At 34.5% G+C, this 24,434-nt stretch overlaps 2 protein-coding genes, 1 long non-coding RNA gene and 1 pseudogene across 3 annotated transcripts; 2 read left to right on the forward strand and 2 right to left on the reverse strand.

Annotated features, from left to right (window-relative positions):
• The first annotated feature begins 349 nt into the window (after nucleotides 1–349).
• On the forward strand, nucleotides 350–2,281 carry LOC125193441 (L-type lectin-domain containing receptor kinase IX.1 pseudogene; annotated as a pseudogene).
• A 3,584-nt stretch (nucleotides 2,282–5,865) lies between these two features.
• LOC148932246 (uncharacterized) lies at nucleotides 5,866–6,478 on the forward strand. The gene is made up of 3 exons (XR_016136006.1): nucleotides 5,866–5,986; nucleotides 6,079–6,122; nucleotides 6,218–6,478. It is a non-coding gene; the product is annotated as an uncharacterized LOC148932246 (long non-coding RNA).
• A 36-nt stretch (nucleotides 6,479–6,514) lies between these two features.
• On the reverse strand, nucleotides 6,515–9,483 carry LOC125202389 (rhamnogalacturonan I rhamnosyltransferase 1-like). The gene is made up of 8 exons (XM_048100779.2): nucleotides 8,702–9,483; nucleotides 8,383–8,450; nucleotides 8,196–8,284; nucleotides 7,942–8,107; nucleotides 7,557–7,846; nucleotides 7,268–7,472; nucleotides 7,016–7,173; nucleotides 6,515–6,874 (listed from the first exon to the last, which is right to left on the reverse strand). The coding sequence occupies exons 1-8, from the start codon at nucleotides 8,952–8,954 to the stop codon at nucleotides 6,619–6,621; spliced, it is 1,485 nt and encodes a 494-aa protein (XP_047956736.2). The 5' UTR covers nucleotides 8,955–9,483; the 3' UTR covers nucleotides 6,515–6,618.
• Nucleotides 9,484–17,460: 7,977 nt separating this feature from the next.
• LOC125200317 (uncharacterized) lies at nucleotides 17,461–22,073 on the reverse strand. Its single transcript, XM_089065901.1, has 6 exons — nucleotides 21,706–22,073; nucleotides 20,477–20,577; nucleotides 19,681–19,778; nucleotides 18,525–18,736; nucleotides 18,028–18,079; nucleotides 17,461–17,743 (listed from the first exon to the last, which is right to left on the reverse strand). Exons 1-5 carry the CDS (start codon nucleotides 22,037–22,039, stop codon nucleotides 18,042–18,044), a joined length of 783 nt encoding a protein of 260 aa, XP_088922027.1. The 5' UTR covers nucleotides 22,040–22,073; the 3' UTR covers nucleotides 17,461–17,743; nucleotides 18,028–18,041.
• Nucleotides 22,074–24,434: the final 2,361 nt, after the last annotated feature.

Consider the following 24,434-nt stretch of genomic DNA (forward strand, 5'->3'; position numbering starts at 1 on the left):
GTGTGCATAGTCCGCGGACGATGCATAGAGTGTGGATCAAGAATTGGGTTTAGGGCGGGGTGCTGCATTGGCGCTCTAAGGCACGCACAATGCATAGGGCGGCGGGCTTTTGAGTACCCCACCGTGGATGCCCTAAATGAGTTATTAGAACGTGTAGTTATTACCAAAAATAGGTATACATGAAATTTGATTAAAAGGGCCATTTAATTAATTAACTACGACTGATAATGCCAAATTTTATAACTTATCCCCGAACCATTTTTTAATTCTCATTATTTGACTAAAACGATTTACTATATGTTAAATGACTGCCTATAAACCATGAAAAACCAAATAATCAGCCATAGCCATGGCCGCATTCTGCTGTCCCTCTGCACATGAACAACTCGTCATCCTTCTCCTCTTTCTCACTCCTTTCTCTCTCTCTCTCAACTTCCAATTTTCACGGTTCAGCCCCGATGACACTGCCTTACTTCTCGAAGGCGACGCCATGGTCTCCGTCGGAAATATCGAGTTCAACAAGGTCAACTACATCTTCCGCGTCGGACGAGTCATATACAATGGCAAGGTGCCTCTCTGGAGCTCCTCCAACTCGGCAGATTTCACCACCCGTTTCTCTTTCACCATCGACACCCTATCAAATCCGCAGCACGGCAACGGCCTCGCCTTCTTCCTCGCGCCAGTCGGGTTTGAGATTCCACCCAACTCCGGGGGTGGCTTCCTAGGCCTCTTCAACACAAACACCACCGGCTCGCCGCGAAACCAGATCATCTCCGTGGAGTTTGACTCCTACCCAAACTCCGGCGAGTGGGACCCGCCGTACGAGCACGTGGGGATCAACAAGAACTCCATCGCCTCCTCCGTCACCACGCCGTGGAACGTCACTTTACACGACGGAGAGGCCGCGGATGTCTGGATCGTCTACATCGCGGCCGCTAAGAACCTAACCGTCTTCTGGAGCTACAACGGCGCCCCTAATTCAAGCCTTTCTTATCAAGTGGATATCAGAGAGGTCCTACCTAAGTGGGCCTCTGTTGGGATCACTGCAGCCACAGGCGCCAATGTCGAACGCCACATTCTTCATTCGTGGGAGTTCACTTCGAGTTTAGTTATTAAAGAGAGTAGTCGAAATAACACAACTCTGATTGTTGGGTTGGCTATAGGGGCCTGCGTTTTGGTAACCGTTGCTGTATTAGCATTCGTATTGGTGAAGAAACGGAGGGGGAAGCAAACCCGAGAAAGAGCTTATTTGATATCTATGGGAGATGATGATCTTGAAAGAGCAACCGGGCCGAGAAGATTTTCCTACGAAGACCTTGCTTCGGCCACAAACAACTTCTCCGAGGACAGGAAACAAGGAGAGGGAGGATTTGGATGCGTTTACAAAGGACACCTCGTAGATTTAGATATCCTGGTTGCTGTGAAGAGAATCTCCAAGGGATCTCGGCAAGGGAAGAAGGAATACATCGCGGAGGTGAAGACCATAGGCATGTTGCGACACAGGAACTTGGTACAACTGATCGATTGGTGCCACGACCAAGGCGAGTTCATGCTTGTGTACGAGTTCATGCCTAATGGAAGCCTGGACCGTCATCTATTTAGCAGAACTTCATGTCTACAGTGGACATTGAGATACAGCATAGCTAAGGGATTGGCATCCGCACTGCTCTACCTCCACGAGGAATGGGAGCAGTGCGTGGTGCACAGGGACATCAAGTCGAGCAACGTGATGCTTGATTCCGACTTCAATGTCAAGCTAGGCGACTTTGGGCTGGCTCGGCTAATGGAGCATGGGATCAACCCGAAGACCACAAGGATAGCCGGGACGTTAGGGTATCTGGCGCCAGAGTATGTGAGCAGTGGCAGAGCCAGCAAGGAGTCGGATGTGTTTAGCTTTGGAGTGGTGGCTCTGGAGATTGTGACGGGAAGACGATCAACGGATCCGTTGGATGAGAAGGGGCTAGTGGCATGGGTGTGGGATCTGTATGGGAAGGGGCAACTTGTGTCGGGTGCGGACAGGAGACTGCAAGGGGAGTTTGATGGGAGGGAAGTGGAGCGAGTGATGATGGTGGGGCTTTGGTGTGCTTATCCTGACTGGAAGGGGAGGCCGTCGATTCGACAAGCAATCCAGGTATTGAATTTGGAGAAAGAGGGGCCTACGCTTCCGTTTGAAATGCCGACACCGGTATATCATACACCTGCTCCGCCTCCGGGTAGTATCTCATCAGCTGCCTCTACCGAGCCCTTTATCACCTGCTCTAGTATCGATATTGGCCGATAAACTGTAGGCGTTTTTAAATGATCAGCTTGCCGCCTAATCTTCAGTTTCATATTTGTGTTCTCTTTCAAGAATTCAAGTCATATAGGAGAACATATTATCTGAATGAAAGAATTGAGAACAGATCTTGTTACATTACCCGTTGTTTCTAGGAATTCCTGTACTATAACATTATCAATTACTACTATTTTCATTATAGAATTCAATTGTATCATGAATGTATCAAATGAAATTCACAACACTCGACTTAGTGTCATGTTACTAAAGTATGAACTGCACTAGCAAATGTATTGAATAGCTGACATGACATCATTAATGCCGACGAGCTTAGGGCCCAAAAATTGGTTAATACCGTGCTTGGCCTTGTTGGAGGCCTAGGCGGCCGACGGAGATGGGGTGGGACTTGATCCGATGCGTTGAGGGGAGTGAGTAGAAGAGGAGTTTGGGAAGTGAGCTTGGAGAAGAAGTTAAATACAAATGGATATTTCATGATTTATTGTGTCACTTTAAGAATTTGAAGAAATTGGTGAATATTAGTGGAATGTATACTCTCTCTGTTAAACAGTGGTTGAATTTATTAACAACGAGAAAAAAACAACTTTATTATTTCCAAAACTAGAAATTGGAAGTTGAGAGAGAGGGAGAAAGAGGAGAAAGATGATGAGATGTCCATGTGCAGAGGCAGAGCAAAATGTGGCCATGGTTATGGCTGATTATTTGGTTTTTCATGGTTTATAGGTATTCTGTGAGTGATAGTCAACTAATCAGAGTTATTAAATAGTTCAAGGATAATTTATATGTTGTGACAGAATAGAGCAATTGTGTAATCGAGACAAATAGAAACATAAAGAAGACACAGATTTACGTGGTTCACCATCGTTGTTGGCTACGTCTACTGGCGGATTGTGGCTGCAGATTTCAGATTTTCAGATTAATGAATTATGTGCTCCACTCTCATATATATAGGCACACATGAGACAGACTGAGCCTAGAAAACATAATCCTAACCAAAACTAATCCTATACAGATTCAAGACATACTAACATATAAAAATTGGCATTGTCGTTCGTAATTAATTAAGTGATCTAAATAATAATATACTCCCTCCGTCCCAAGGAAGATGACCCCTTTCTTGGGCGGCACGGGATTTTATGCAACTTTATTTTGTATGTTGAGTGGAGAGAGTAAAATAAGAGAGAGGGATAAAGTAGAGATAAATGGGTTTTCATTTTTGATAATGAGTCATCTTGGTTGGGACAAACTAAAAAGGAAAGTGGGTCATCTTCAATGGGACGGAGGGAGTACTTATTTGAAAGGGATTGGGATTAATTGACTACATCTCTCTTTTAAATTTTTAATCAAAGATGGACAGAAAGTGGATGGGATTATCCGCTATAATCGTCTGTGATGATTCACATGTTCAATTTTTTTAACATGTTCAAGTTTTTTAATATGACTATAAAGATTCATTATTTCGCAAGGAATGATAATCTTCAGGTTTTGGACTACTCTCTTAAGAATTATGCTTCCATTTCATCTATTTCTCTTAAGATTAATGATACATTCCATTTATTTCCTTTTGTTGGTGCCTATCAATATCATCCAATTATCCAAGGTTTGTCATTTCATTTTTATGGAGTATATTTTTTTTTCCTACCTAGATTATATTCGTCAGTTGTATACTGGATTTGGCAGTCGAAATAAGGGCCAGGATAAAAATGTAAACTAAAGAAAGAGGGCTTTCATCTCACTTTTGGGCCCATAAATTTGTTACTATAAAATAAAAAAATTGGACACGTGTAATTTATACACAGAATCTTGGACCCCACTAAAATTTCACATTTTGACTACATCGTAAAGTTTATAATGTTGAGGACTAATTTAACAAAATTTATAATATTGAAGACTAATTTAATTGACTAATTGGGTCAAAGGTCGGTTAAATTTAACTGTTCAAACAGTTTTTAGGCTAAAATGGATCAATTTGGAATATTTAAAGATTAGTACTTTAAGATATGATTAAATCAAAATTGAAAATTGAAATGGAGATATGATTAAATCAAAATTTGACTTTAATAAATTAAAATAAAAATTATCCAGTGTAGCTCCGAAAATGAGTTATAGTTTGTGTGTTTATTAGTCAATTATCCTAATAATAGCACTAATTTATAAATAAATGAACGCCGAGGCGACAAGTCAGCAGCCGCCCAGGGTCGAACAAGTTCCGAGCAAACGTAGGGTTTTGAGTCATGTGAAAATGATAATTGACACTTTAATTTAATTCACACAACCTTAACTATTTAATTAGCTTAGTTGAAAACTAAAGTGGGATTATCGAAATGAGGCAAGTGAGAAATGTACGATAAAGTCGTCAAAAACGGTCTTGTGTTCTGCACATTACTGCCAAAAAAGTTAACAAATGTTTTGTTGCACCCATTTGTTTCTTCTTATCATGAGATATGATCGATCAATGTTATTTTACATATTAATTGCTTCAGTGCCTTCACTGACAATACTAATATTTGCTTGAAAAAAATCAAAACGAGTCCATTAATTAGTTTGACTACTTTTTTTTTAACAGTACCGTCTCCTCCGTACGACTAAATTCCCCATATCGGAACATAAAATTATCATGTCCATCCTCTCTGTTTCTGAATTATGGATCTACCGCTGTTTATAAATATATACTCACGTCTCCTTACATAAGTTTTGTACTACCTTCGTCCAAAAAAATATTTGTATATTTCTGTTTTGAATAATTTACTGAAATTAGTCTTTATCTTAGATTAAACGAAGAACCATTTCAAGACTTTTTATTGTGAAGATATACAATGAATCTGTCACCTTGGTGAATGGAGTTATTATGGCCCTGAATTTGAATCAGAGTGATGATAGTATAATGTTTTTATTTTGAATTCCTAAAATTACCTAGTGAGATCATACATGTTCTACAACTAATTCATACGCGAGATATATTTCCAGTCACTTTCAATATTACATGTATATGACTTTAATATTTGGCCATAAAATTTTTATCTCCAAAAGAGTTTGTCCCAAAAGGTCTTCTTTTCAAGAAATTAATTAAAGAGGAACATAAATGCGACAAAGAAAATTAATGTCACTTTAAGTGGTTTGATTTTGAAAAAAACTATATCAATTTCATTAAAAAGTAGTAGTACTATATCGAAGTCATTTTTATTTTCTATACAACACTATTTTAAAGTTATGCATAAAATCAAAATTATCCCAAAAATTGAATAATTAACTTAAAATCTCAATAAAGTAGTGATTCGGTTTGGGTTTTGGGAATATTAAAAAAAGAAAGATAACTATTAACTGCATATAAAAATAGTTACTTTTCCTCGTTGCATGCATGGCGGCAGACACATTCACTCCACTTTTCTTAACTCGTAACTTTGAACATCAAATTCGAGTTCTCCAATGTATGAACTCCCCCATATTTATTAAATAACATTATTTAAATACATTAAAAATTCAATCTTTGACCTTATTGATTCTGATTTGAGACTATAAATATTTATAGCCCAACACAACACCCTCCTCTTATTTTGCATGTGTTGTTCACCATCAAAGTTGAGGGAAAAAATTGCAGAAAATTAACAATGAAGATTAACCTTCACATTGTAATCTTGCTTTACATAATATTTCTGGCTGTGCAGCAAAATTCTTTTTCAGTTGCTACTCGAGGTAATTTCATTTTATTTTACTATCTCAATTGGTTATATTTATATGTATCTCTCCCTAATTATACTAATTCTTGCTCTGTTATGTGTTTTCAGTGAAGAAAGTAGGCCATGTATCTACACCAAACAGTTTACCAAAGGTAACTTTTAATTTATTTTTATGTCAATAGATACTCCAAAAATCAGAATTTGGGGTGATATTAATTCAAGTTAATAAGAAAAAAATTATGTGCAGGAAATTGCTGCAGTTGAAAGATTTGCAAGAAAATTGACAGATAAGGCCAAGAGCAAGAAAACAGTTTCCGAAGAAGACAACGATAGGATAATGGCGTTCAGCTCCGACTATCATCCGCCAAAATCTCATCCTCCCAAGAACCACTGATCTTGATAGAGAGGGAAAGAGAGCAATTTTCCCCTTGCTCTTTCTCTAGCTTAATTTAAATTGAAGCATATAAATATGGATTATATATATAGGAGTATACAGTATTTTATTGTATTTGTGTTGTATGTATCAGAACTTTAGTAACAATACTGCAGAAAAAAACATTAATCTATATTTGAATGTATGTTACAAAGGCAGCTGAGTGAATTGAATTCTGTACAAGAATGGTATTTATTGATCTGTATAAAAAACACTCACACACTATTTACCACTTCCTCATCATCTAATGATGTGTGTACACACTCCCAAGGGTTGGCATAGAAGTAATCCTCCTCTTTAGGCCGGTCGGGTATCACCAATCTCTTTCTCGGCTTTCCCATCCGATCAGCGTGAGCTGCCTTCACCGCGCTAGAGAATTCGTCCCAATTTAGTGATCCTGAGCTGTAACGGTCTATTAGGTCGACTAGTAGCCTCCTCTCCACGAGGATCGTTTTCTTGAATCCAAGATATCTGCAATCGAAGTTGTGTAAGACCTCGGATCCAACAAATTCCAATGATGTGTTTCGATCTATAGATGTGCGGTGCATCTATGCCAATTAGGTTATACTCCATTAATCAAAATGAAATTGGGACCATTATAGATTGCTGTACCTGCGATGGCCTTCGACAACTTTAGCCATGTTGCCATCATATGTGGGAACGAAGATATCGCTCTCCAACGAGACAAGATAATCCAATGCAGCCATTTGAGAGGAGTGATTTTGGAAGAACATAAGGTCCGAAGGCTCCAAAAGCGTCTCCTTCCTAACCTGTCGCGATATAGCCAGACAAACCGATGAATAACAACGACATGATACCCCTGAAAGACTAAAAACTACACATAGCTTTCCACAAGAGACTCACGAGATTTGGATACGAAGATATTAGTGTCGACAATCTTCGTTTACCGCCATATATTTCCCCAGCAGCAATGTAAATCTGGATGGTGGGATCAACATCCAATGCCCTCAACACGAGTGCAGTTTCCTCGGGTGTCAGCGGACACAACCCCTCTTTCCTCTTGAGATCGGAGTCTATGACTTTCTCTTTCCACCAAGGATAAGCGTATCTATGAATAATGGATATAAAACAACGAGTTTAGTAGTAGCTAACACAATGTTTGCAGGCTGCAGAGAAAGCAAAAGGAAATCACCTCATGCTCGTTAGCTCTTCCACCTCCTCGGAGTTGCACCCTTGAGTACAACCGGAGAAGGCGAGCATATCCATCTCGTATCTGAGATGAAGCACTAAGAAAGGGCCATTTCGCCTCAGTATTTTGATTACTTTTCTGCCTAGTTCCTCTATTTGAGGTGTAAATCTTAAAGCACTAAAGTTTACTCGGCAACGTAGCCTCTGAATCTCCAAGGGCTGACCGTTGTTTGCTAAACGAGCATCTGTCCTATTCAAATGGACAACTTTATATCTCTGAATGAGAGGGAGAACCTGCATGCTCGAATTGGGGTAGAGGTATCACTCAATACTTGCTATCGAATTACAGAATCGATCAAACAAAGCAACAAATGAACAAATCTGATGACCTGGTTGTGGTAGTATGAGATATCAGACCAACTAATCGGGGGCATTGTATGAATAATTCCGAGCTCCACTCTGCTCTTGACACGTGGAGGTAGCTCCTTGAGTATCCGAACTTCATCTCTCAGTGAAGTAATGAAGTGATCGACATCAAATATGTCTTGAAATTCACTGCAAACGTGCACAAACCATGATTATTTAGACTTTAGGTAGGTGAAATATGCCCTAAAATTCCAACATTTGTCGTGAGAAAACAGACCTCGGATCATTCCAAAACGAAGTCTTATCAAGTTCAGGAACTATCAACGTGACATTCAAAGACCTAGCAATAGCAACCATGTCACATATCTGCATCCAACAAACAAAGCTAGTAAAAAAACTGATTTCCCTAAGCGGATCAAACACGTTCACGCAATGCAAGTTTCATCAATAGAAAAGCAACTCACTGCAGCCCTCATTTGATTAAGCCCTCCATTGCACGAAACCATTAAGTAACCATTGTTTTTATAGTCCCCTGAATCGAAAACAGAGCTCAGCACAATCATCCATAGATTAGGTGATCAATTCTAAACTGCAAGTTACATTGCATCACATAAATGCCAAATCAAGAGTTGAAGAAGATCATCAAAGCATAACACAATAGCTACAAAGAAAGCATTCCATCAATAACCAAACAACAATTAATCAAAATATTTAACTACAAGGCTCTAATCTAATCTATCAGCACATAGCTCAAATGAAGATAAGGGAGTAGCAAAGGCTCACTCTTCGGGGGAAGAGGGAGACGGGGCGAGGAATGAAGGCCGAATGCAGGCTCGGGTTTGTGCAAGAAGCAAGGCCAGCCTTTGAAGACGCGAGGCCCCCAAGTTTCACTCAATGCAGACAACTGAACTACACAAGTCCACAGCAAAACAGTGGTGGTTGCTCTGATCATCCATAGCCTCATTCTCGAGCGTGACACCAACCCATTATTCCTCAGCCTCTCCCCTCCAAACGCCGCCGTTTTGTGCCTCATCATCACCCGCCTTGTATCACTCTCCTCACAAGCCTATATTCTGCGCATCGCAACCACCCCATAAAAATCCCTCGCCCCAGAAATAAGGAGGAAATCACGAAATCGGATTGATATGGATTTGATAAAATACTGAATCTAATTGACTAGGTTCTTCAAATTGAATCTGAGATTCTTCCCCAAAACAGAAATTCAAGAAAATTCGTTATTGCACGAGCACATTCCGATTCAATGGCATTACAGAAGAAAAGATTCCGCCTTTGGAGATCCCAGATCAGCAATTTTGGAGTGGTTTAGGGAAGAGAAAGAGAAAGCATTAGTGTGTGAGATCCGTCGTGATTAGACAGAGAAGAATATGGTGAGAATCTAGAAAGATGGAGGAATGAAAGAGAGGGAGAGGAGGTGAGCTAGTAATGGAGCAGGATGTCGGTGAGGAATTCATCGGAGGGCATGGAATGGATCATCCATTCAGTCGCGAATCTCGGATTCTCTAAGAATATTTTTTTCCGAGAAATACGCACATTATACACTGGAATTTGTACGGAGATGTTTGTGATGATGGCAGCAGTAATTTTCCAAGGATTTTTATGGAAGATGACGGTAAAAAATACTCCCACCGTCCCCACGACATTGCCCCCTTTGACCGGGCACAGATTTTAAGAAATGTAATGAAAAGTGAATTGAAAAAGTTAGTGGAACTTGAGTCCTATTTTTATATATTAGTTTTATAATGAAATGTGAGTTAGTGGAATATGGCGCACACTACCAAAAATGGTAAAAAGTGAAATGAGAAAACTTTGTGGTAAGGACCGAAATGGAAAAATGGAACAATCTTTATGGGACGGAGGGAGTACTTTACTCCATTCTGTAATTGGTAAAATTAATTTCTTTTGTAATCCTTGAATTTTGCTATAATATTATTTGCAGCTCATATTCTTTTAAGATATCTTCTTACATTTATGAACTTTTGAACATAATACTCCCTCCGTCCCACATTTGGAGTCACTTATTGTTATGGCTCGAGTTTTAAGAAAGAGTTGAAGTGTGTATAAATGAAGTGAGATGGTAAAGTGTGTAATAAATGAAGTGAGATGGTAGAGTTGGTTGAAGGTGAGTCCCTTTTGATTTTTTATTTTTGTTTTGATTTATTTTAATGTAGATAATGGCTTTTTATGTAATTTTGATGAAGAATGAGGTAAAATTGTATTACCAAATATTAAAAAATTCTAAAAATGACTTTTAAACTGAGACGGACTTTTATGAAAAAAAGTGACTCTTAATCTGAGACGGAGGGAGTATTTGTGGAAGACACTTTTCACTTATTGATCCTTTTTTTTTACCAAGATGTCATCAACCCATAATAATTACTACTACATTCGTTTCACTCTAAATGACATATTTTTCTTTTTTTGGACGTCTCACTGTAAATAACATTCCTTAAAATAGCAACATTATTCTCTTTGCTTCATTTTTTCAATCTCTCTCCGCTTAACTTACAAAATTACACTCCATAAAATATCGTGCGTAAAAAAAATAATTCACTTAAAATGAGATGAAGGGAGTATTTTATCAAATTCAAAATATGCAAAAATAATTCTTACATCAGAATTCAGAGATATTATATTTAAAAAAATCATAGACAGCAAATAATATTATAGCAAAATTTAGCGATTAAAAATACAATTCTCTCAATTTTCACCCTAGGAATATGATAAAAGAAACTAGTGTGAATTTATTCTACCTTTTCTTGTCTTTTTTGTGGTAACTTTTAATAAAAGAAAGTTTTGAAATTCAGTTTTTGTGAGTATTCAATTATTCATAAAGACAAAAATATTGTGCTCCTATAACTATAGAAGGCAATATAGTGGCTAATAGAACAACTACAATTGACATTTTTTACCACATTAACGAAAGGTGCCGACATAAATCCTTTCAAAATGAAAGTTTGTGACTTTGTGAATATTATAATGATTTTATTTGTTTTCCGCATGGGTTATAGCCCCACAATAATTTGAACTACACTTGTTTACACTTAACTACCTTATAATCAATTCTACATATATAGCTGTTGTTTATTTCAATGAATAGGACCACTAATAGATAATAGTGACAAAAATGCAACATGCATATGGACAAGGTGTTTATCATTCATGACCAATAACAATAATGAAAGAGTTGGTCCAATAGTGGCTAAATGTAGTAATCGTATGTTTTAAATATCTTGTTTCACTATGTTAGGAAAAATAATTCAGTGCAGTATGCTTTGTTTGGTTTTTGTGGTTTGTCGATAATAGTAACTCTTTTTTCTCTTTTATGAAGTAAACTGTAGTTGTTAGATCATTTAATAGATAGAAACTTAATTATAAAATAGATAATATTTAGATTCAAATATAAAAAATATTAGGGAAAAGCTATACAACCACATTATGTACAACCATAAATTAGTTATATAAAAAAAAAAAATCGATTAATTTTTGTTATCCGGTCATTAAGAACTAAATTTACTTTTATATCCTTTAAATAAAATTGCCGCCTTTTATTTTACTTCCAAATAAGTGGCGCCCCTTGTTTTTTGTTTTTCCCTCTCTCCCATTTATTTTTCCTTGATTCACGGTAAACAAAATAATTGCAACTTCCATATTTATTTCCTATATATTAGGATTCAGTTTATAAAAAATATAACATATAAATATTTGAAAGGAGTTTGACCGGCTTTTTTTTCTCAACTGATTTTATCAATTTCTTTTGTCAAAATATTGAAGTTCATAATAAAGTGGAGTGTTCACATGATATTCATATTATCAATTCTGATTTCATTTCATTTTAGTTTAGCTTTTCATTTCTAGTTTTTAGTTTTTTTATGTTACAAGCAAAAAAATTTATGTTCATCCATTAATTCAATGATTTTCCTTATTCCTTATATCAATACAATTTGTTGTTATTCATTGTTTACATGTTCAATAAATAGTGAATATACAACTAATCAAAGTTTTTAAAAATAATTTCAAAAGAAATTTGTAGATATTTTTTCTGTTTTTGGCTTTCAATTTATTGGCTTCTAAGTTGTTTGTCAAAATACATAAACGTAATTTGATCAACATTTAATTCGAGTCTGTAAAAATGCAAAATTAAAATAAAAACAAATATTCTAAATCTTATGTTTTATTCATATTATACGAATTTATTTTGAATTTTTATATGTTTGGGATCTAATATAAAAAAAATAGATTGATTATTTAGATAATTATAGATTGGTCAAATAGATATTTTAATTTATTTGACATCTAATACAAAAAATTAAATAGATCCAGTAGTGAACTATTCTCATCAAACTATTGTGTTTGTACAAGAAATCTTATAATATTAGTATTTGATTATAGTATAATTTTTTGTTGTGCTTAAGATCTAATGTTTCAAAGTGATTAAGATCAATTAGTGAATTATTCTCGTCTAAGTATTTGATTTTTGAGAGAAATACTAATGACATTAGTCTTGGTTAAAATATAGAGTTGCAAAATAGATAGAACTATTACTGATTTGATTAAATAATTTTTTAATATGCTTGAGATCTAATATTGCATAAGTCAATTAGTGGTTTATAGTTTATTATCAACTACCTTAACTTATTAAGAAATCCTAACGATAATATATTATTATTTGATTAAATAATTTTTTACACTTGCTTGAGTTCTAATATCACAAAAAATAAATAGATCAAATCGAGAATTATTCTCATCAAACTATTTTTTCTGTAAAAGAAATTTTATGACATTAGAGCACTCCCAATGCTCTCCATAAAAACTCCTTTATTTCTCCCTAACTCCTGCCACATCAGCGCCACATCAGCATCAAAATTTATCCCCAGTTTTTAGCCAACTTTTAGCTAACTGCTCCAATGGTTTCTCCCTTATTTCTCCCTAATTTCTCCCTAACTCAACATTTCATTTTTACATCATTACTAATTTAATTGTTTTATTTTTGTATATAATAAAGCTAGCTAATTTATAAGACAAGACAAATAATAGTAATAAAGTTCATTGTATTAAACACGAGTAAAAAATTACAACGACGAAAATTAAAAAAAAATAGGGGGAAAATTATTTTAAATTAATTATTAAATTTTAAATTTATAGGGGGGGAAATTAAAAAAAAAAAAAAAAACTATTTTTATCGCCGGATTATCGCCCACAGTGGTCGGCGATAATCCGGCGATAATCCGGCGAATTTTCGGGATTCGGCGTTAATTCGGTAGAATTAACGCCGGATTATCGCCGATTCCTCCCCATTGCCGGCGAATTTTCGGCGATAATCGGCGATAAAACGCCGGATTTAACGCCGAGTGCATTGGGAGTGCTCTGTGTTTGATTAAATAATTTTTTAACGTGGTTGACACTTGAGATCTAATGTTGCAAAGTGAGTAGATCAATTAATGAAATATTATAATCCAACTATTTGGTTTGTAAGAGAAATATTTTGACATTAGTCTTGATTGAGATATACTGTTGCCAAATAGATAGATGTATTACTGATTTGATTAAATAACATTTTAGTGCTTCAAATATAATATTGCATAACTCAACTAGTGATTTATTCTCATCCAACCTTTTGACTCGTTAGAGAAATCCTAATGACATTATTATTTAATTAAATAATATTTTAATTTACTTTAGCTCTAAAATCACAAAAAATAAATAGATCAAATGGTCGAATTATTCTCATCGTACTATTTTGTCTATTAAAGATATCCTATGACATTAGTATTTGATCATAGGAGTATAATTTGTTAACATGATTGAGACTTGAGATCTAATGTTGCAAAGTAAATAGAATTAGTGAATTATTGTAATCCATCTATTTAATTTGTAAGAGAAATACTATGGTATATATTAGCCTTGATTGGGATTTGATATAGCAAATTAGATAGATCAATAAGCGATTTAATTAAATAACATTTTAATGTACTTGAGATTAAAATATTGCCTAATTCAACTAATAAATACAAATAATGAATATCAGTAAGAATTACTACTAACTTATATTGTCACTTTGATTTAACGGTAAACAATAGTACTATTTAACATAGAAATTTAAGAGAATAAGTTAAATTTGCATTGTACAATCACATAACATTTTAATGAGTATGTTATAGTGATAAAATGTGCAAATTGTCACGATTTAGGTTTCAAAAATATAAAATATTAACGCAGTAACATGAATATGAATACTCTATTTATTTTATTATTGCACATTATTTTTATTTTTTTTTGGTAAAGTATTGCACATTATTTTAATAGTATTGATATTAATGATATGAATATTGTACAATACGTTATGCAATTATATATTTTATGAAACGTCAAGTGAATTAACGGTAGTTATGCTCTATTTTATGGAGTGAAAGCAATTATAATAGTAGTGTTTATAATAAAGATTTAGTGTAAATTTTCACTTTCATTGAAACTACAAAAATTAATTAATGCAGAATTTCAAATTCAAATTTGGATAGTGAAAAGAGGGGGATTCTTTAAATAAAATAAAAAATTTGGCTGAAGGTTAATAACGTCATTTTATTTTGTCCACTATCCATTATTAATATTTTAATATATAATTAATACTATAATTTACTAATATACCCTTGTGTGGTTGACCATAATGCGATTGTTTAGCATCACCCAAAATATTATACATCACATGTAATTTAAAATAAGATATTAATATAAGTATGAATAGATGATTGAATATGTGTATAAATTGAAATCCCAGCTCGTATTGTGTATATTGATTGGTAGAAACTAGAAATAGATGATCAATTAGCTCATGATAAAAATTTATTATACGCTAAACCAACGGTTATAGCCATATTTGGGTGTTATCTCGGCATGTTACTACTTTTGTCCACTTTTACCGTTACACTTTAGTTTATAGAGCGAAACCTATAGATGCAATGTTTTTTATCGCAATGCTATAGTACATAGAGAGAAAAGAGGGAGTACAAGACCACAAGGTGAGGCAAAGATTAATCTTGTCTATAGCAATGATGGTAGGGGGATGATATTTGTCATTTTTGTCTACATTCAATAGTAATGTTTTTGTTAAAAATTTGAATCATTCATAAAAATTACTGTACTTATCTTTTACTCCCTCTGTCCGCTAATAGGAGTCTCATTTTTCTATTTTAGTCCGTCCGTGAATAAGAGTCCCGGTTCACTTATGCCATAAATGGTAATAGGATCACACCTTCCACTAACTCATTACACTCACATTTCATTTAAAACTAATATAAACAAGTGGGACTCATATTCCACTAACTTTTTTGCACCCACTTTTCTTAACATTTCTTAAAACCCGTGCCACCCATGAATGAGACTCATAATGGCGGACGGAGGGAGTATTTTTTTAGATAAGTACTTAGGTGTGTCTTATTTTTTACTATCTTCAATAATTTTTTTCTCTCATCTCTCTCGCATTTATTAAATTTACATTAGAAACTCGTATTAGTCACTAGTCACCATTTCTCTCGCATTTATTAAATAGTAGTAGTAATTCCATGTTAATAGAGTCATTTTTCTATTTAGGGAAGTTCCAAATTAATCGAGTCATTTCTTATTTTGGCAAAAAGTAATTCTCTCTCTTACTTAATTCTCTATTTATCTCTCTTACTTAGGGCACCCACAGCGCATAGCGTGGGTGTCTCCATCTCGTCTCGGAGAGACAAGATGTCAGCGAGACAGCGATGCAAGCTCCGTCTCGTCTCCGTCGCGTCCCGCGTCTCGTTCCGAAGAGGCGGCTGGCGAGACAACTCGCCACGCGCCTTGGCGACGTGGCGAGCTGTGGTTCGTGTGTGACGCCCACTCGCCGCGCGAGTGGGCGTTATTTATATCCGTTAAAATTGATTTTTTTTTATTTATTTTTTAAATTCAGAAAAAAATTTAAAAATTAAAATATATATATATATATATATATATAAAATTCCAAAAATTATACTAGCCGTTTATAGCCGGTTTTTTTTTCAATTTTGTAATTGTTTCTCTATTTTTTCACAGCCACCAATCACTTCTATAAATACCAAATCATTCCCACAAATTATCCACCATAAAAAAACAATCTATTCTCACTCAAACACTCTACATTCTTCACCTTAAAACATTTTTCGTCTAATGGAGCACATTTGGGCAAAATTTGGCAACCAGTAGATGCACATGATCTTCATCAGACAACTCTTTCTTCTGCTTCTTTGCCTCCATTTTTTTTAATGGTGTGTGTTTTATTTTTTTTATGATTTTAATTATGTGTTTTTATTTATTTAGGATTTTAATTATGTATTTTTTATATTTTTAGGATTTTAAATTGTAATTTTATTTTATTTAATGAAGTGTGTTTTTTATTAATTGGATTTGTTGAAAATAAAAATAAAAAATGAAATTGAATTAATAGTTAAGAGATGAGATGGTTAAGAAATGGAGAGATGTAGATGCTACTCCCTCCGTCCCACAAAAGATATCACACTTGTGGGACGGCACGGGATTTTAGGAGGTTTTGTTTTGTGTGTTAAATGGAGAAAGAAAATATAATTTTTATATTCATGTGAGAGAGAACTTTTTCCAAAAAGGGAAATGTGACATCTTTTGTGGGATAAACTAAAAAAGGAAAGTGTGACATCTTTTGTGGGACGAAGAGAGTATCTTTTAGTTAAGAGATGGAGTGAAAAGTACAGTGAGACCCATGAATAGTGAAAAGATGACGGAGTTAAGAGATGAATGAGAGATAGCGTTGTGGATGACCTTATTCTCTCTTACTTTTTCACCTTAATTTAACACACTATTCTTAAACTCCGTGCCGAAAAGAAATGTCTCTATTAATAAGGAACATAGAGAGTATAATATAGTATTCCGTTACAATATAATTTACAAAATAATTTGACTTATCAAATATCTTCCTTTAAACTAAATTCACTAATTTAATTTTAAATTGTATTAAAAATTTATATAGATTTAAATATGCTGCCCCTATTTATTTTTAAATCCCGTACAATAAACGGGTGGCCCCTCCCACGTGTGATGGTTGTATTTGAAATTTAATGGAGGGCGAAGGTGGGCGAGATGGACCCCACTGTTCCGACATGTCAAATATCGGCTGTCTCATTTGTTGCACACCATTGATGCCGACGGAAACATACCTCCCACCCCAACTATGCAGACGGCACCGCATAACTTCTGGAACTATTTTCCAAATTTAAATTTAATTAAGTGGACCTCAGTAATTGATGTTAAATAAATGCAACTCACTAGTATTTCTTATATTTTAGTCATATCATGTCGATTTTATCTAATTAAAAGGAGAAAAATGTACTACAGTGTGATAAAATATATAGAAAAAGTGGTGAAAAATATTCCATTGACAGCTAGATGACGACTTTGGCTTGACAAAAATAGAATTGTTTTTCGAGATTCATATTACGACCACAAAATTGTACGAATAAAAGCCAATGTTAATAGTTCAGAAAAACGAAAGATAACACAAAGAATTGAAAGTTCTATATCCAGCATATTCCCATCATCCACCACACATCCTTTCACTAAATTCGAATAGAAAAAAAAAATCCCAGAATGTCAATATAAACTAGGGAAAATAGAATTTACGATTGCTAATTGGATTGTTCTGTAGCTAATTGAAGCATCCTGATGCCTATTTTTTTCATAACATGAACACTGCTTTCTTCTGGACCTCAAAACTATGATCATCGCTGTCGTTGTCGTTGTCACCTACTTGGCTTTTGGCTGTCCTTTCCCATTTTCCTGTGAGATTGGGTCGCTCATCATCAACAGAATGACTCTAACAGCAAGGTGAGCAACATGACAACCATTTCAAAAAAAATATCATGGAGTTACTCCATGACCATCTTACGAATGAGTTAATTTGGTTATTCCCAACAATTTCAGACCTGGAGAGAATCAACTCATAGAAGAGCATGTGTAATTTACAGAATTTGCAGCGGTAGCAGTTCCTTATCAACATGAAGGCTCATTGAGGTAAATTAACATTTTGGAATCAAACAACAGTAATGCTATAATTCACTTACCAAGCTGTACCCCATCAAAAATCATCATCAAAGTCATTGTTGTCTCCGTCATCTGATAGACACATGCAAGTAATTAGCAAGCCACCATTGAGCAGTGTAAAAGCATGAGTTCAAATCAATTTAAATACTAAGAGATTTGCTAGAAGAGCAGAACTTCATTTCCGAATTTAGAACCGAATCGGGTATCAATTACACTATATAGACATATGACTTCATGTCATTACTTATTAAGAATAATAGAACCAAATAAACGTAAATTTGTACTTGTGAAATTATTCAAAAAGCATTCCAAGCAGACTAGAAGCTTGCGTTTTCATTTATTTACAAATTAGGATAAACAAAGTTTGAGGATAATGTACTACTTCAAAAGGGAAGTTAAAAAAATTGGAGGGATTAAATCGAAGAGTTAAAGGATAGTGGAAAATATTCGATGTCCTGTCTCAAGAAGTAAAGAAAACGCGCATATAAAACAATCACAAAGCAATTTATTAACGTACCTGGACCGTCATCACCATCCTCAAGATCTCCAAGAAGAAATGCATCTAAATCTTGCTCAGAAGCTTTTTTCTCCAAATTATTGGTTTTAGGTTTTGTAGTCTCATCTGCTGTTTTAGATGATGTTTCACCTGATGAAACTTCCTTCACTTCAGCATCTTTCACCTTTTCAGCAGTTTTAATCTTTACATCATCATTGTAACGTTGCTCGTATCTGCCATAAATTTTTATCTCTTAAGTACTCAAATCAAAAGCCACTAAACAAGAGATAGGGGAACATATTTTGTGCCTCGTCAGATATAAGATTGTTTTTGTTTTAGCACTTTGGCAGAGAGCGATATTTGAAATTTTAACTTTTAGGAAACAATATGGCTGTGCACTGTCAAACTTATCATGAGTGTTTATAGAATCGTTATAACACAGCTCAGCTCTGTATCAAAACTTGCTTGCATCCATTGGGTATGCACCACTTTCTCAATGTGCCAGACTTGTTTGTTCATGAATTATTAGTTCAGCTCAACCATTGGGAAACTGCAATAAGAGATCATACCCCTAAAGAATATCTCACTTCATCACTCAAATATGAACTCTACCTACAGTTTAATGGTTAGAGATATACTTGGTTTTAACAAAATTCCTAATCACTTTAACCTCTAAACAGATCATGTTAAGTAAAAAATGGAATATCCACCCATATTTGATTTGGTAGGTTAAAACATTCACCTAAAAATAGAGAGATTTTTTATAGGGAAAAAATAAATATCATCCACATTAGTTGAGTTAAGCAAGCTTCAAATAATCTTTATTTCAAACATAAACAATACTGCAAAAAAGCAGAGTGCCTCATTTCCTAATTCCCATGACAAAAAATAAAATCAACCCATACTATATTATGCTCGTCGGGAAAAGAAGACGCTGAAAGGAGAAAGGTTTCAAACACCATAGGTTTTATACTGAATGGGTTAAGTATGATAAAGAAGAAATCAGAATAGAACCAATTTCTCAAAATTCAAGCAAAAACTTAATGATGGTATAAAAATATCGATTCAACAAAAATAGTTTGAAGATAACACAAGAGATCAACACAAAGGCCTTAATATAAACAACTTACTACATACACAAAATCCAAACGAGCATTTCTAAGAGAGAAATACTCACGGAGCAACATGGCTGTTAACTAGAATGAAGTAGATTCTCCAGAATTTCCTTTCTTTCATCTCTCGTGGGCACAGCTGATACCTTAACTTTGAAACTTCCTGAAAATGATAAAATAATACTAAGTTCTTATTTACTGTTGAGGAATTATAAGATATTGAAAACACTCCCAAAGTGCAATGTGAAGCCGTTAATATTGGGTTATAAGCTCTATCTCCTCTCACTCTAGGGTTGTCTGCGTGAGTATATATGGGAGATCTTTTTTATCTTATTATGCCACCTCAAAATTGGTAAAAATAAGTGTGATAGAAAGACAGCGTTTATCCAATATACATAAAGATATAGCATTACTTTCCACAGTAAATGTACAAACTAGATATAGTATTACTTTCCACAGTAAATGCACAAACTAAGTAGCTTATAGATTTATTCATGCCATGATCCATGTTAGTGTTCAGCATTATAAGTAGGATTTAGCTGCCTGACACCAGCACAGTGGCCCTGTCATGGCCTCTGGAAAGGTAAAAAACTAACAAACCACCTGAGGGTGATCCAATAAATAGATGGTACTAATATTTAGGCCCTGGGTATAACTTAAAAGGCAAATATGGTGGGGTGAGTGATCTTCTGAGAAGCAGCAACCTACTCTGATATCTTAAAATGTTAACCCCAGTTTGCAAAATCTGGTATTACCATCTAAATCTTGATATCTTTCAATAAAGAATATGTTACTGTTAAAAAATATTATCACATCCCTGATACCACCACTGTATAAAATTATTCACATTTACATTCTAACCTTCACAGATAATAGAACAAGCTTTGCATGCTTTTCTTGCCACTCCGTGAGATCCTGTTGGATATTTGAAACCGTTGGAACATCAGACACCTGTGAGTCATCTGTGCACCAGAAATGCTGGTTAACATAATTTGTTGCATCGAAACATGAAATACATGATACAAAAATCTGTAGATTTATGTTTGGGAACCAACCAGCTGAAAAGTAACTATGATCTGATAATAACAGTATCACGTAAACAAAATACTTGAATAAACCACATGCTCATATATTTCAAAAGGGTCTTAGTAATAACTTTGCACAAGAACTGGAACAGCATATTCAAGCTAAGGCATATACTTGTGATTCTGCCTAATCCTAACGCTGGAGAGTAAGTCACCTTATTATTTTTGTATCCTTAAACAAAATACTTGAATAAACCACATGCTCATATATTTCAAAAGGGTCTTAGTAATAACTTTGCACAAGAACTGGAACAGCATATTCAAGCTAAGGCATATACTTGTGATTCTGCCTAATCCTAACGCTGGAGAGTAAGTCACCTTATTATTTTTGTATCCTTAGTTCCGATTCTGTTCACTTGGTTCCAAATTTTAGCCATCCTACTGTGGTGGCATCTGTTGACAATACGTAGCCATGGCCTATGAAAACCATAATATGAGGATGACACTTGTTTTTTGATTGTTCTAATTTCTAGGTCAGGAAATGAGAAGAAAATATCCTGATTGTTTACAGTGATGAGCATGCATAAGTTAGTGATTTAATGCCTATATTCTGGTGGTTATTTAAGATAGATAAGCTCAGTTTCACCTTGTCTTACATTTCCAGACAGAAATAGATTTGTGACTACTGACCAACAACCGTGTAAAATTCTCATACAAACGAGCTAGACTCCTCATAAATCTCTTCAGAGTGCTATAGTGTTTCTGACATTTGAATCTTAAGCATCCATCACAAGGAGAATGTCATGATCCTATGTAAAAAGGCCCAACTTACTCCATAGATCCTATAAACAATTAATTGTATCTCTATTCTCTAATACCTGCATAACTTACTAGTTGTTCCACTGCTTTAATTCACAAATCCCCACAGAATTCATCAAAAAACAGCTGACTAGAGGCAGGCAGATCGGGCAGCAGCATAAAAAATTAAACAGTGATATAATTAATTCATCAGAAAACAAAACAGTTTCGATCGAAATCAAGTAGTAGTACATTAGAGTCCAACACCTTCAAGCGGGAAATCCTGGAAAGTATTGATGGTAATTTCCTTGACAAACTCCCTCAGCTCATCAGTGACCCCATACTTTTCGAGATCGGCGGCGTCAATGCCTGGCTTGGAGGAGGCGGAGTCGACGAGATTGGTGATGGCGGCGGCGGCGGGGGGGATCTGAGCGGTGATCTGATCAGCGCGCTTGAGAGCCTCGGCGGCGAGCTCCTTGGAGCGCTTGGAGGCCTCGGAGACGACGTCGGAGAGGTTGGCGGCGGCGATTGTCTGCCTGAGCTCCTGAGATTTCTTGGCCGCTTCCTCCGCGAAGGAGCGAGCTCGGTTCCAGATGTCCATCGACGATCCGGATTGCTGAAAACGAGAGTGGACTTACCAATGTTTTACTTTTATTTTTTGCATAAATTATTCTAAATTAACTTCATTAAAAATTAATTCATCTATCCTTTTAAAAATAAAATAACTTTCATTTTGAATTGTTCTATTTAAATAAAACGTTTTTTAAGTTAAAAATCGCATCATTTTTATTTTTTTTTCTTCTCTCTTATTTTATTCTATCTTTATTCACTCATAAAATTAAACAATATAAAATCTAATATCAAAAAATAAATATTTTATATTTAAGGGGCGAAGGTATAGAATATTCCATTTCATAAGCCTCCAATTATATTTACTTTGGGTCGATTTGGATTTTATGAAATTCGTAGAAGTAATTAATTCTACACTCCACGAATTTTATGTTTTGTGCATTAATTTTAATAGAATATGATAATAAAATAGTAGTAGAATATGAAGTCGAGAATAACAATTTTTTAGTTTTTGTGCGCCAAAATGTGTCAATTAATGAAATACCTCAATATAATGGAATAGGAGGTCGTCGATTTTGGTGCACTCATCCTAACTAGAATAGGAGGTCGTCGATTCAACAAGGAAGGCATGCATTGAATATTGAGAAAGAGGAGGCTACACTTCCATTGAACATGTATTATGCACATGCTCTAGCTCTGGCTAGTACCTTACCGGTTGTCTCAGAAGTCATTTATCGTCGACTCTAGTATCGATATTGGCAGATAAATTGTAGTAGTCATTTTTAAGTGATCGGTTTGATCTTTACAATATGTTATGTTCAAGTGATCAGAATAGGTTAGTATAGTTGACGAGTTACATCATGCTATAATGTTCGAATGATTGCAGATAGAGAAATATTCTTACTGACTATTAAAGGACAAAATCTCAAAAATCATTATTCCTCTTCCTAACCAAGTGATGTAATTCATTTATGAAAGCATAACTAAAAGAAAATTGTGTGATAAATAGATGGAGATGTCCAAATATAGGAGGAAAATTAGTGGAAATAATTAGGCAATTTTTATCACAAAAATCTATTTCACCCGTCTCAACTAAGTGTATTCATATTCTTTTTTGGATATCCCAATTAAGTTGAGTCATTTCTTTTTACAATAAAAAACAAAACATCCATTCACTCTTACTTATTTCATCATTTCTTTATTATCTTTTTATCTATCTTACTTTAGAGCATTCATTGTAGCCATTAGCTTATCTTCAGCCCATCTTTAATTTCCTACTGACACGTTATTAGCATATTTCACAACTCATTTTTGTGTCTAAAATTTTTTGTCTCAATTTAATTGGAACGGAACGAATACTTTTTTCCAGATCAAATCACAAGCGTATGTGCACTTAATCACTAGGCGTGCCACGTGTGTATCAACTGTTAATTCAATTTTTATTGGCGAATTCAAACTAAACTACCCATCCCTTTTCACAAGTTAGAAAAGTAACATAGTTAGAATTAAGATTTTAAATAAAGCTAAGAGATAGTGGATTTTGGATGAACTAAGATAACTTCTATCTATGTACTATAGTATATTCTTACACATGATATGTAACTGTGCCATGCATTAATCATCACGTAGTAGTAATTAAATTTTCGGCAAAATATATCACTCGCAAGGCCATCTCCAACCATTTACACCAAACTCAAATCCATTTTTAAGTATGAATCATACCAAAAAGTACTTTTACTCCAATCATTTACTCCAAACTCAAACCCAAAAGAATATTCCATATTTATATACTTTTTATACCTTTTCAATTGTACCTACATATTTATTTTAAATTACATATTAGTCCCACAATATTTTTAATTATGTAAATTAAATAAGTATACAAAATTTTTTTATTAATATATTTATATATTAAATGTACTTTATATATTCAAGATGAACCAGATGACTATGCAACTAGAGCATATTCTTCGTACTTCGACAATATTGGAGGATCCGGTTCTGATTTACCAAATTATTAGATGACGTTTTTCATTTTATTATAATAATTTGTTGTTCGTGTTTTATTTTATTTTAATGCATTGTGTTTAACTTGCTTTCTTAATAAAGACTTGCTCTATAGCTGTGCGACATCCATCCATAGCTCTTTAGTAAAAATGAATCTCAGCTAAACAATTTCTAAACTATTGACACATAATTGAAACTTTTAAACTATTAATACGGTAAGCAATAATAACAAGATTTTTTTAGCAATATTCATTCATATATTTGTAAATTTATTAGTTATTATTTGCTAAAAAAAACATAATTTATTATAATATGGTCAGCTTTCTGATTCCTTTTTAATTTTCTTATGGAAAAATATTTGCAAAATCAAATAGAGAGTGTGTGTGTGATCAGATTTTCTAGACACTAGTAAAACACAC

Source organism: Salvia hispanica, chromosome 2 (assembly GCF_029641045.1).
Source record: "Salvia hispanica isolate PSC_SH4W2 chromosome 2, Shi_PSC_v1, whole genome shotgun sequence".
In the NCBI taxonomy this organism is placed as follows: domain Eukaryota; kingdom Viridiplantae; phylum Streptophyta; class Magnoliopsida; order Lamiales; family Lamiaceae; genus Salvia; species Salvia hispanica.